The sequence below is a fragment of the Sebastes umbrosus genome, chromosome 18 (genome assembly GCF_015220745.1).
Source record: "Sebastes umbrosus isolate fSebUmb1 chromosome 18, fSebUmb1.pri, whole genome shotgun sequence".
Classification (NCBI taxonomy): Eukaryota; Metazoa; Chordata; class Actinopteri; order Perciformes; family Sebastidae; genus Sebastes; species Sebastes umbrosus.
In genome coordinates this window covers 19,386,668-19,398,784 of record NC_051286.1, presented here as the reverse complement: position 1 = coordinate 19,398,784, position 12,117 = coordinate 19,386,668, and the positions used below count along the sequence as shown (strand labels likewise).

The window sequence follows — 12,117 nt, the reverse complement described above, 5'->3', positions numbered from 1 at the left end:
GGGTTTGGACAAGGATGTTTATCAGAGGAAGAGAAAGACAGAGTGAGAAAAAGAAATGTTAAAAAAATAGAGGGAGTGAATGATGCTGACTGAAGTGAGAACACAGATCTGCCTCTCACTTTGACAAAGTTCCCACAGCGTTTGCAGGAAAGCATGCTGCTAATGTGACGAGCTAATTGCTTTGCTAATGGTGACAGGGTGATGAGATTTGCCTGCTTCAGATAACGACAGTATAGTTTTTACTGCATGCCAGCAACTAATGCGGTTAATGAGCTTTTGAAAGGTGGGAGGAAGTGCTTTTGTGGGCATCCTGGTACTTTTGGGATCAACAGTTACCTGAAGTGGTGTGTTTCTGTGTGTTTATGTGCGGAGTGCAGCCGGCCAGCTCGCGGGGAACTCTTCCGTCGAGATGTACAAGCAGGTTCTCCTGTCCGGGTGCCGCTGCATCGAACTGGACTGCTGGAAGGGTCGCACCACAGAAGAAGAGCCCGTCATCACTCACGGCTTCACCATAACAACTGAAATCTCCTTCAAGGTAACACAAGGAGAGCGGAGTGATGGCGATATAGGCGAGGGGTTGGGGAGCGGAGGGAGATGGAGCACGGGCTCAAACATGTTTCTGTGAAGATCCATTTTAATGTCTTTTGTGTACAGACACAGAGAGAGAGAGGGGGGTTCTGGGTAAACAGACCTAATGGAAAGATGATGTAATCCACATGTTGTACACATGATCTTCTTACTGCATCAAATACTGATTGGTTTTTAGGTTTGGGCCAACACTTACAACTTTGTGTGTTTTAGTTACTTAATCTTTTTAGATATTTTAGGGTTAAAATAGGTTTCTGGGTATTATCTTTATTTCCAGTTGATTTTATTTGATAAACATGATTCTGCCTCATAGTGCACACTTTAAAGGGACAGTTTGGGTGTTTTGAAGTGGGGTAGTATGAGGTACTTATTCATAGTCAGCGTATTACCTACAATAGATGAAGGTCGGCACGATCCCAGTTTGGAGAAACAGACAGGATTACCAGCATTGGAGCAAAAATGTATTTTAGCCACCTAAAAGAAAGGCTCTCCTAAAAAAATCAATATCAGTTTAAGTGTACATTATACGTGTGGTAACTGCTGTCTGCTTCTCTAAGCTGGGGGCGCACCGACCGTCATCTACTGTAGGTAATACACTGACTATGGATAAGTACCTCATACAACCCCACTTCAAAACACCCAAACTGTCCATTTAGGTTTATAATGCACTCTTCCACCAAAATGAAAGAGCTTGTTTCAGGCTAGCCTAGATGCATATGCCCTCATTGTCAACGTCATACTGTAGAAGGTTCATTTTATGTGTTGTTTGTGAATTGTGACTAATCCTATTTATTTGATGATACCGGTGATTCCTGGTGAGTAACAACAAGTGCAGATACTTCAGCAAACACTCCTTTTGGCAGCTACTTTTTTTACCAGAAATACGAAAGAAGAACAAGTGATGCATCTGTTTACAGTGCAGCCAAACAAACGCACATTGTTTGAATAAAAGCAGTCAGCCCATAACGATTGCCAAACTATGATCTGATTTCATGCCGCACACGGCGCAAATCGTTTTCCACATAACGGCAGAGTGGAGCCTGTCGCCTGCAACTCTTCATCTAACAGCTCACTGTGGCTGCTCCCTCTTGTTCTATTACTCCTGTGCCAAAATCAAAAAAAAGATCCATCCATCCATCTATTATCTGTAACCACTGATCCTTTACAAGGTCGTGGGAGGAGGGGTGGGGGCTGGAGCCGATCCCAGCTGACCCCAAAAAATGCTGATGTCTTGATTTGTAGATGCATTTTTTTAACCATCATAGTTAGCGCTAACTGCATGTTACAATTTGTGTGACTGCTTCACAAAAAAGCCACCTCATATTTTGCTTGTTGAACACCTTTAATGTGAAGCAGCGGTGGTAAGCAATGTTCTGTTTGCTTTAGCAGTAACTTTATACAGCTCTGACACGATGTAAAGAGAGCCAACAGTAAACAGTGAGGCTGTTATCAATGAGATAACACTGCGCTGGATTGCATGCGTGCATCGTTTTCCTGTGAATGTTAATACAGTGATGCGGAAAGAATGTTCGCCATAAACAGTACCATAAGTGGGGTTTGATCTCATGAAAATTTGAAGGATTCTAACTTAAATATACATGTAAAGAAAAGCCGACAGACACAGAGGCAGACACGGAAGATAAAAGTAAGTATGGAGGAAAGCAGAGCTGGATGAGAAGTGGGGCACGCATTCAGCAGATGGCAAATCGTAAAGGACAGGGACTCACTGAAAGGCCCTAAACTGAAGCGCTGAGGGACGCTTAATTGAAGTCTCTGAGCATGAGAAGACAAAGAGAAAAAATGCTTTTATAGGAGGAGGAGGAGGAGGATGAGGAGGAGGGTGTGGGTGTGAAAATCTAAGGGCAGAGTAGGTGTGAGGAGGAAAAGAAAGAGGGAGGTGGGTGGTTTGATTGATAGACGAAATTTAGCTCTAATGAGAGTAACAAAAGAAGTAGCTTAATGGAATTACCCTGAGAGTGAAATGCAAAAAGAGAAAGAGTTTTGAGAGACGTAGGATGGAAGAGAGCTACAGATGGAGAGGGGGTTGAGTTACAGACAAAGATTTTTATTGGAGGAGATGGAGCAAATGGAAATGAAGGCATTAACTGAGCTGACACCGTTGTTAAAGATGGTGTAATTGACTTAGACAATCAGCGGCTCAGAAACCCGATATCAGATGTTGAGCTGTCTCCGCCGGAGTTGAGCGGTGACACCACTCCATGGCTCGACTCCCGTTTCCGTAAACATATCCACGCTGAAATTTGTGGGGACATGAATGACTGAGCACACACAGCAATTTGTGATACACTTGACAGGATTTCCTTTCACATTATTAACCAGAAAGTGTGCCATCATGTTGACATCCTGCACATGCATACACACACTCGAGACGAGCGTTTGATACACACAGCCATATAATTCTACCAGCATCAGTCGCCGCAGATAACATGTTGCGTTTGGAGTAAAGGCGGAGTGTAATTTATTTTTTGTACTACTATCTTATCACTCTTGCTCTCTACAATGCTCTCGGGCATTCTAGGAAATGTACGAAACCTTATTATTGTAACTAGATATGATTCTGGCTGGTATACGAGCTCAAGAGTGTTTCCGAATGCTTTATTTTCTCGTGACTCCACAGCATAGTATCGCACAAGCCAACGGTGACATTCGTTGTTTTTAAGGGGAGACACCCCAGGTGAATAGGATACAAAATGTTACTAATAAATATCACCATGAAACTTCCCCAGTTGATTACTCACATTAAGACAATTATTTTTTGTATTACAAGTTTTCAGAAAATGCATGTTTAAATATGCATTTTTTTCAATATGCAAATGATGCATTATCTTATTAAATAAACGCTAAGTTGCATACATTTCCAGAACAGAAATCTGGACTGTTGATAAAGACAGGTTAAAAATTCTTGTTTCATTTCGTTGACATATTAGAGTCAAAGATTTTTACTAGGGCTGTTAATCGATTAAAATATTAAATTGCGATAAATCGCATGATTGTCCATAGTTAATCACGATCAATGCAAATTAAATTGCACATTTTTTATCTGTTCAAAATATACCTTAAAGGGGGATACTGTATGTCAAGTATTTAATACTCTTATCAACATGGGAGTGGACAAATATGCTGCTTTATGCAAATGTATGTATATATTTATTATTGGAAATCAATTAACAACACAAAGCAATGACAAATATTGTCCAGAAACCCTCACAGGTACTGCATTTAGCATAAAAAATATGCTCAACTCATAACATGGCAAACTGCAGCCCAACAGGCAACAACAGCTGTCAGTGTGTCAGTGTGCTGACATGACTATGACTTGCCCCAAAGTGCATGTGATTATCATAAAGTGGGCATGTCTGTAAAGGGGAGTCTCGTGGGTACCCATAGAACCCATTTTCATTCACATATCTGGAGGTCAGAGGTCAAGGTACCCCTTTGAAAATGGCCATGCCAGTTTTTCCTCACCAAAATCTAGTGTAAGTTTGGAGCGTTATTTATCCTCCTTCTCAGCAAGCTAGTATGACATGGTTGATTCCTTAGATTTTCTAGGTTCATATAATGCCAATATCTTCACTCTAGCTTTAAAACTCAGCCCGCTACAATGTCCAAAATATTGAATTGCGTTAAAGAGATGAGTGGCGTTTGCTTTAACACACGTTAACTTTGACAGCCCTAAATTTTACAGAGGGAATTTAGGATATCTCTTTTTTATCAGTCCATAAATCAGAAAATACTGTCAACAGCCATAAAAAAAATCTATTTTCACTGTGTTTTTAGGAATAAAATGTTATATAAATCAGGCTATGAATTATATATGAACAAACCCTTTGTTTAAACCTTCAGAATATAGATAGGAATGTAACTAGAAAGTTTGGTGTAAGTGCTACTATAGTGGAGATTTTTGTCTCAGAGTTTGAGAAAAAAAGAAAACGGCCTTTAAAGATATGGATTGTAAAATTCCATAAATTTTGCAAGACACTACAGGTGTATAGGGTAAAGAAATAAATAATCGATGAACCTTGAAACTTCCCCAGTTGATATTACATTAAGACAATATCGCTTTGTATTACAGGTTTTCTGAAATTGTATGTTGTGTTTAAATATGTAAATGAAGCATTATCTAATGCTTACTTTTAGTTGATTGAGGAGAAATCTACAGACGCAAATAGACAAAATGTAATAAAATAAACATCTAAATGTGTATTTTGAATGTTTTCTTTCCACTAGTCTGAAAGAAGACATGTTACGGAAGCAAAATAGCCCAAAATTAAAAAAAAAGTTTTTGCCTGGGGAATCTCACCTTAATGCGCATTACATTACTCAAATAACAATAACAACATTCTGCCCCAGGTGTGTGTATTTAACATACTTTTATTATTAATTGTTTTCTTTCCTGTTTGTGTGTTTTTAGGAGGTGATCGAGGCTATAGCAGAGTGTGCCTTCAAGACCTCGCCCTTCCCCATCATCCTGTCCTTTGAGAACCACGTGGACTCGTAAGTCAGCAGATCATTTCGAGTGTCGACCTTATTGATCGGCGCCGTCTGTCACTGGGTGGTTTAACATTAATAGGCCCAATTAAGCCGTTTTGTGTGTTTCAGCTGTGTAAACATCTACACAGCTTTAGGGGGAAAGTTCTCATTGGTTGTTCTGTCTTTTAATGACTCCACGGGGCTTCTTAGGAGTAACATACATATTCAGTGTGTGTTGATATTTAGCATGACGGTGTCTGTGTTTGTTTTTGTGTGATGATGAATGACAGGCCGAAGCAGCAGGCTAAGATGGCAGAGTACTGCCGGTCAATATTTGGAGACGCGTTACTGACAGAACCTCTGGAGAAATATCTTGTGAGTACATAAGACACACACATGCATGTGCTCACACATACATTCACACCTGCGTGGTCTCTCTGTGGCTCTGTCTCTTTCTAGCATGCACACACAGATGCATACATGGCCAGCAGCGATGGATTCAGCACATATTATCACACAGATGAGTGCACCAGAGAAGTGTCCTTGGCCAGCACTGCTGGCCAGCATGCCACCCATACAAATATACATTCAGGAGGCAACATATATAGTCATTAATTTGTTCCCACACACTGCTATATCTCTGTATGTATGTCCTCGCTCCCTCTCCATCTGTCCCACAGACAGCAACATATCAACATGTCCTCTAGCACCTGGTAAAATGTGTTGTTGCTGTCTTTTCTCTTTCTGTCAATGCTGGCACGCTCCTAAATGGCCTCCTAGACTTTTCCCTCTCTCTCTCTCTCACTCTATTCTCATTTTCAATCACACACACACACACATACCTGTGGCTATTTACGTGCCATGGAAGCCAACTTTTAACGATCTATCCCCGCAGTCATTTTTATTCCCTTGCATCACCTCTCTGTTATCGCTGGGAGAGACTGCAAACGACAACCATGCAAGATTAAATGGAAGTGTTTTACGCTGTAATCTGAACGTGGCTTTTCTTGGCAGCCCTTTATCTGTCTCTCCTCTGTTGCCATGGCTACCCGTCAAAAGCTTGCTTTGTCTCTTTGTGGCCAAACTCTCTTTTTTTTCCCCTCTTCCCACGGGCGTCTTTGTGAGTAATGACGCAGGCACTTACGTGAGGCAAATGTTAGACACTTGTCGCACAAACTCCCGCACGCACCTCTCGTAGTGTCTGGGTCACACACATGAAAACATGTAGTCCTGCACACATGTGCTTTAACATACCCCTTTACTCCTTGCGCGTTATTCACTAGGGATGTCTTGTCCCTGGTGATATAACACTGTAGAGCAGCTTAAGTTCCCAGCAGCCTTCTGACTAGATTTGACATTGAAGTATTATCAGGGGGAAGCCTTTTGAATGGAGTGGCTGAGCGAAGGAGAAGGAGAAAGACACCAAGGGAGAAGTTAGAGAGAGAGACAGAAAGGGAAAGCGCCATTGAGGAATCAGATTTCTACCACTGAGCATGTAATAACTGGGAAAGGTGAGTGCAATGACAACCACTCCCCTCTGGCGCTGAGACAGCCGTGTATACAGCGTATCAAATGGGATATCGCTCCGTTAGTCCATAGGGGCAGGGGCAGATAGGGTAATATAGCTAGATTGGTTTCAGCTGAGCCTTAGGTGAGAATAAGGAGGATTATGGCTCTCGGAGAAATTCAAGCTCCTCCACAAAACCGTCACTCGTGGTGAATAGAAGAGACGAGAGACTGGCAACATTGTTTGTTTGTTCAATTAAACTGAGAACAGTCTGCTCTTTCCAAAAAAAATTAGCTGAAATTACTAAAAAATTGGATTCACCATGAACATGTTTTCCTGTTTGTTATATGGCTCTCATCACTGCATTCATTATGCTGATGAAGGCCGTATTGCCAAAACAGTTTCATTATAACTGTGGAAAAAAATATGAAATATGTTGAGAAATAAAGCTATTTTTCTTGCTGTTTATTCAGTTTAATTGAGGCTTAGTTTTAAGATGCGGACAGACCCGAGTTGGCGAGACTAGATGTACTTGTACGCAGAGAGCAGGAGGGATTGATAATAATGTGGGCAGAAGAGGAAGCATGAGATGTTGAAGGTAGCGTAGCGTAGCTAACAACTTTCCACAAACTTAGGATGATACACCTTTAATCAAAAGCTGCATTACTCCTAGTCTTCTATTTGTATTGTAGCATACAGTAATACAAACAAGAAGATAAACAGGCAATACTTGCAAAGAGAAAGGTTGATCCCTTCTTTTAAAAAATGGGCTTTACAATGGAGAATCTAGCAAGAGGTATTTGTACTGGTTGAAAGTTCAATAAAAGTGAACCTGGCATCTAGTGGCCTGGTTGCAGATTGCAACCAACTGTGTACCCTCCACTCACTCCTCCCTTTCCAAGACTGCGGTAATGTGCGCCGACCATTCCTAAACCGTGGTATCGCTGTTCGCATCGCTCAGAAGCCATCCTTGCTGTAAAAACACTACTTTAGGATCAACGGAAGTCAGACAGCAGCTGGTGGTATCACGGTTTTGCACTCACAAGCGTGTCGGACAACTACGGTGACCTTCAGGTAACTTAAAAACATAAAAGGCTTTCTCTAGAGTCAGTGTTTGGTTTGTCCGTTCTGGGCTACTACAGAAACATGGTGGAGCAACATGGCGGACTCTGTGAAGAGGACCCGCTCCCTATGTAGATATGAAGGGCTCATTCTAAGCTAATGAAATAACAACGATTCTTAGTTTCAGGTGATTATACACTAATGAAAACATAGTTATGAATATTATATTCCATTTCTGCTAATAGATCCCCCGAAATGTTACACACTGTTGCTTTAAGTAAAAGTGTCAATAACTCAATGTGAAAATACTTGTTTACAAGTAAAAGTCCTGCATTCAAAATTGTACTGTAGTAAAAGTACAGAATTATTATTGGCAAAATGTACTCAGAGAATTTAAAGTAAGTACTTACTAATTTAGCAGAAAATTACTCTTGAGTGTTATATTATTATATATCTTATTATTGAATCATTATGACTTCTACTGTTGTAGTTGGAGATAATTGTAACTACTTTACATACTGGTAGTTTATAACAATGCACCATATTTTATGTCGATATTAAGTCGATCTTTGTAAAATCTTAATACACAATGTAACTAGTGAGTAAAGCTATGATATAAATTAAGTGGATAAGAAGTAGGACATAGCATAAAATGAAAATACATAAGTAAAGTACAAATACCAAAAACTTGTACTCAAGTATAATACTTGAGTAAATATACATAGTTACATTCCACCACTGGCCAGATGTCAGAGCTTGGAAGTGATGAGAAGTAGAGCGAATGCTCCCAGAATCGAGTGCAACCGTGTGTTTACTTTTTTAGAACATTTTCTGCCTCTATTGATGCCCTCTTTTCACTGCTTTTGTACAGCTGAGCAGGTTTGGGGATTTGGGGACAAAGCCTAATTGAATCCATCCAGGTGAACTGTAGTTTAATCAAACAGGTTTAGAGCGGTGCGTTTGAGTGCAGTCAAGATTACGTACGTGTTGAACTGGTTCCATTTAAGTGGAACTGTTTGAGTGAAGCCCATTCAAACAGGACATCTAATCTCTACTTTATCACTTCTCAACAACAACAACAACAACAACAGCAGCAGAAAGGTGTAGATGGATGTGTGTGGCAGCTGGGAAACTGGGTTATTGGACGGAAAATCTTGGCTTCAGTTTGATCACTGGTTCTCTGCTCTTAAAAGTAAGAAACATTTAAAGTTTGGTTTTGTTTACAGCTGATAAGTTGTAAACTCCGTGGGTTGGGAGTGTATTCAACATCACTGCCGACTTTCTCCATAATGCATTATTAATATCCCTAAACACTGTGATCCAAAAGCAGTGTACCCCATAAATAAATCAGAGATCTCCCTACTTCTAGTCAGCTCCCTTGAGAGGGCGAATGTTTGGGTTTAACGCTCACAGTTTCCCCCCAGGAAGCTGTTTTTTAGTGTTGAAAGTGTAAACTTTTGAGTTGTTACATCAACAGAGTTTGTAATGCTCGGTGCCAATCCTCCCGGTCACTAACAAGCTCTGCTCAGCAGAATCTTGTAGAACTGTAGATATAGATGGACGACCTGTCTCCACTTCCTCCCACTGTACAGAAGTGAAGCCAAAATATCTCTGATACGGGAGATGCCATCAGTAGTGATCGGGCGGTGGAGCCGCAGCATCGAGGTCACCCGCCCGAACCAATCGCAGCTTGTCAGCGAGAGAGATTCATAGCTGTCAATCATGACGTTAAATAACAGAAAAATTAAAACTTGAACACACATCAGCGTGATAAGAACTACTTAAAATTACAGAAACCATCTTTGGGAAAAATTAGTTTTACGTGTACTTTGACTTTTCAGTTTGGCCAATGTCCCATCCACTAACCCGTTCTCACTCCCAATTCGTCAAACATCACCGTTTGGTCAATGCTCCTTGGCATTGAAAACCGACGCACGGAGGCTCCCTTTAGCAGCAGTATGTGACAAATTAACTCCAATGTAAACCCATCCGCGCCGTTAATCGACAGTCAGAGCAACTGACGTCGTATAATTAGCATGAGAGTCCGCTAAGTGTCGGTGGGAGGGGTGGTGGATGAGTCAAACAAACACAAGACTTTCAACAAGGAGACCTGTGTTTGTGTCCCGTGTGGAACTAAAAGTAACGTTGACTTATTTTGTCACTTCAGTCTTCAACCACGTGACTCGTCGGTGTCGTCAGTCCCGTGAGTCGTTTAGTATCGTCAGCCCCGTGAGTCACGTGAGTCGTTAGTCAGTGAAGTTAACTGCAACCACAGCTGTTTCCTAACCCTAAGTAAATCGTTGTGTTGCCTGACTTCCTTAAGTTTATTTTGAAAGGACAGTATGCATGTAACGAGCATATATTGACAAAGGGGGTATCCCGTGCGTCAGTCTCCAACGCCAAGGGGCACTGACCAACCGGCGGTATTTGACGAGTTGGGAGTGAGAATGTGTTGATGGAGGAGGCGGTCTTTGTGACCTATACTGCAGCCAGCAACCAGGGGGCACTTGTGGGGAGCTGTCGTGTTATCCATCTTTATATACAATCTATGAATCTTCCATACTGAATTTTGAGCAGAATAAGATTTATTTTTTTCTAAAACTGCCATGAATTTACATTTTAAATGACTCATTCCAGTAAACAACTTCAGTATTTTCTTCCTGTAATTAGCTAATTTGTCTCCAAACGGTTTTAAAATATGAATGCAATGGAGCAATCTACCCATACAGGAACATTTTGGAACTTGACAACATTTGTTTTTAGAATTTTTTGTCACAAAGAAAGCCCACATTTCTCTGTCTTTCCATCCAGATAATACAAACAAACTACAGAGTTTGAATTTACTCACATGAATTTCCTCTGTGCCTGTTTCTTTCATAATTTAGATGACCTTATTATAATGTTTATGACCTGTCATGTGTCCATCCCTTACCTCCCCCCTCCCCCGTCCAGCTTGAGTCCGGCATGCCGCTGCCGAGCCCGATGGAGCTGATGGGGAAGATCTTGGTGAAAAACAAGAAAAAACACCACAAGACAGACGGGAGCACCAAGAAGAAACTGTCGGAGCAGGTTTCTAACACCTACAGCGATTCCTCCAGTGTGTGTGAGCCCTCCTCCCCGAGTGCAGGTACAGCACACACACAGTCGCACCCAACAAAAAGAGCCGTCCAGTCACACTGGGACCGCTGAGTTATGATGTTTCAGATGTAAAATGTAGCCTGACCGTCCAGAAACTGAATCACTGGAGCGAAACGGTGCTATTGTTTATCATTCATCATTTTCATGGCCCTCTCCATCAGCTGAAGGTATTATTGGCTGTTGCATATACTCCCCTGTCTGGCATATACACTGCTAGTCACTGGGGCATCTTAAACACGGGCCAGTAGTGGCCTTCAGAGTGTCGTGTGTGTGCATGCTGCTGTGTGCACGTTATTACTATAACTGCCTGCTGAACTTTTATATATCTCAATTTATGGATTTTTATATTTTCACAGCTGTTCTCTGGTTTTAGTTTTCCCTGATCGTTCATATCGGCATTTGAGTTGGCCTCACTTCATTTGTGTCCTTTTATATGTGTGTGTGTGTGTGCTTCTTTTATATACTTTATATTTCCCAGCATTCATTCATGTTTATATATAAAGGATCTCACTCAGTTGTTAATTATTATAGACCTTGCAATCATCACCTTTAGTGTACTTTAGTAGCTGAGCTACAAGCTTCATTCTTACACTAACACATACTGCCCCCTGGTGTAAGAAAATACGCAGCACTGGTGAGCATTGAGATAATCACCGATTAGTGAAAGTGTGTAGGTTTGGATTTAGAAATGGGGCACAATGACACCTGTGGCTCCTTAAAGACACAAAGAAATATTTATTTACATACGTTATAATAACCTATAACCTGGTCTTTGTGTCTTCCGCAAGAAATATGACCTACATTTCTGTATTATTAATGCACTAAACCTGAGATTTGTATTGATTTTTATTGATTTTTATTGATTTTATTGACAGCTTAATAGATAGATGGATTGACTTTATTGTCCACCTCGATGGAAACTTGTCTTTGGCTTCTCCAAATACAGCAAAGTTACATACAATACATATAACACAACACACCATTGAAACACAAATATACAGTATACAATATGCAATGGTGCAATGGGCAGGTAGCAGCAGGTTATATAAATAATAAATAAAAGAGAGCACATCTTATAAAATAACAAGTGTTCCCTAGTGCAGTCCTTCTGAGTTCAATGCCCTATATGGCATAGGGCTGTAGTTCCCAACCTAGGGTCCAGGCCTCATTTAGGGGGGGGCGCCAAAGATCACAGGGGGTTTGTCTGCTTTGAGGTTTTCAAAATCAGATTTGCTCATAAAATCATAATAACACACTTACTGAATAATTTACACAAAAGTCTGTCTGTAAAACTATTTAAAAAGATATATATCTTTGATACTTTGAAGCAA

The 12,117-nt window shown here is 40.8% G+C and overlaps 1 protein-coding gene across 3 annotated transcripts in view; it reads left to right on the top strand.

Moving 5' to 3' along the window:
* LOC119476826 (1-phosphatidylinositol 4,5-bisphosphate phosphodiesterase beta-1) overlaps window positions 1–12,117 on the top strand; it is a 141,703-nt gene that overhangs the window by 93,360 nt on the left and 36,226 nt on the right. For all 3 annotated transcript variants that reach the window (XR_005204115.1, XM_037750379.1, XM_037750378.1), the window contains exons 11-14: window positions 378–535; window positions 5,021–5,103; window positions 5,370–5,454; window positions 10,601–10,775. Coding sequence is in view for 2 of the 3 variants with exons in the window: in XM_037750379.1 (XP_037606307.1) it covers window positions 378–535; window positions 5,021–5,103; window positions 5,370–5,454; window positions 10,601–10,775 (501 nt within the window). In the remaining variant the exon portion in view is untranslated. The remainder of the gene's footprint in view (window positions 1–377; window positions 536–5,020; window positions 5,104–5,369; window positions 5,455–10,600; window positions 10,776–12,117) is intronic.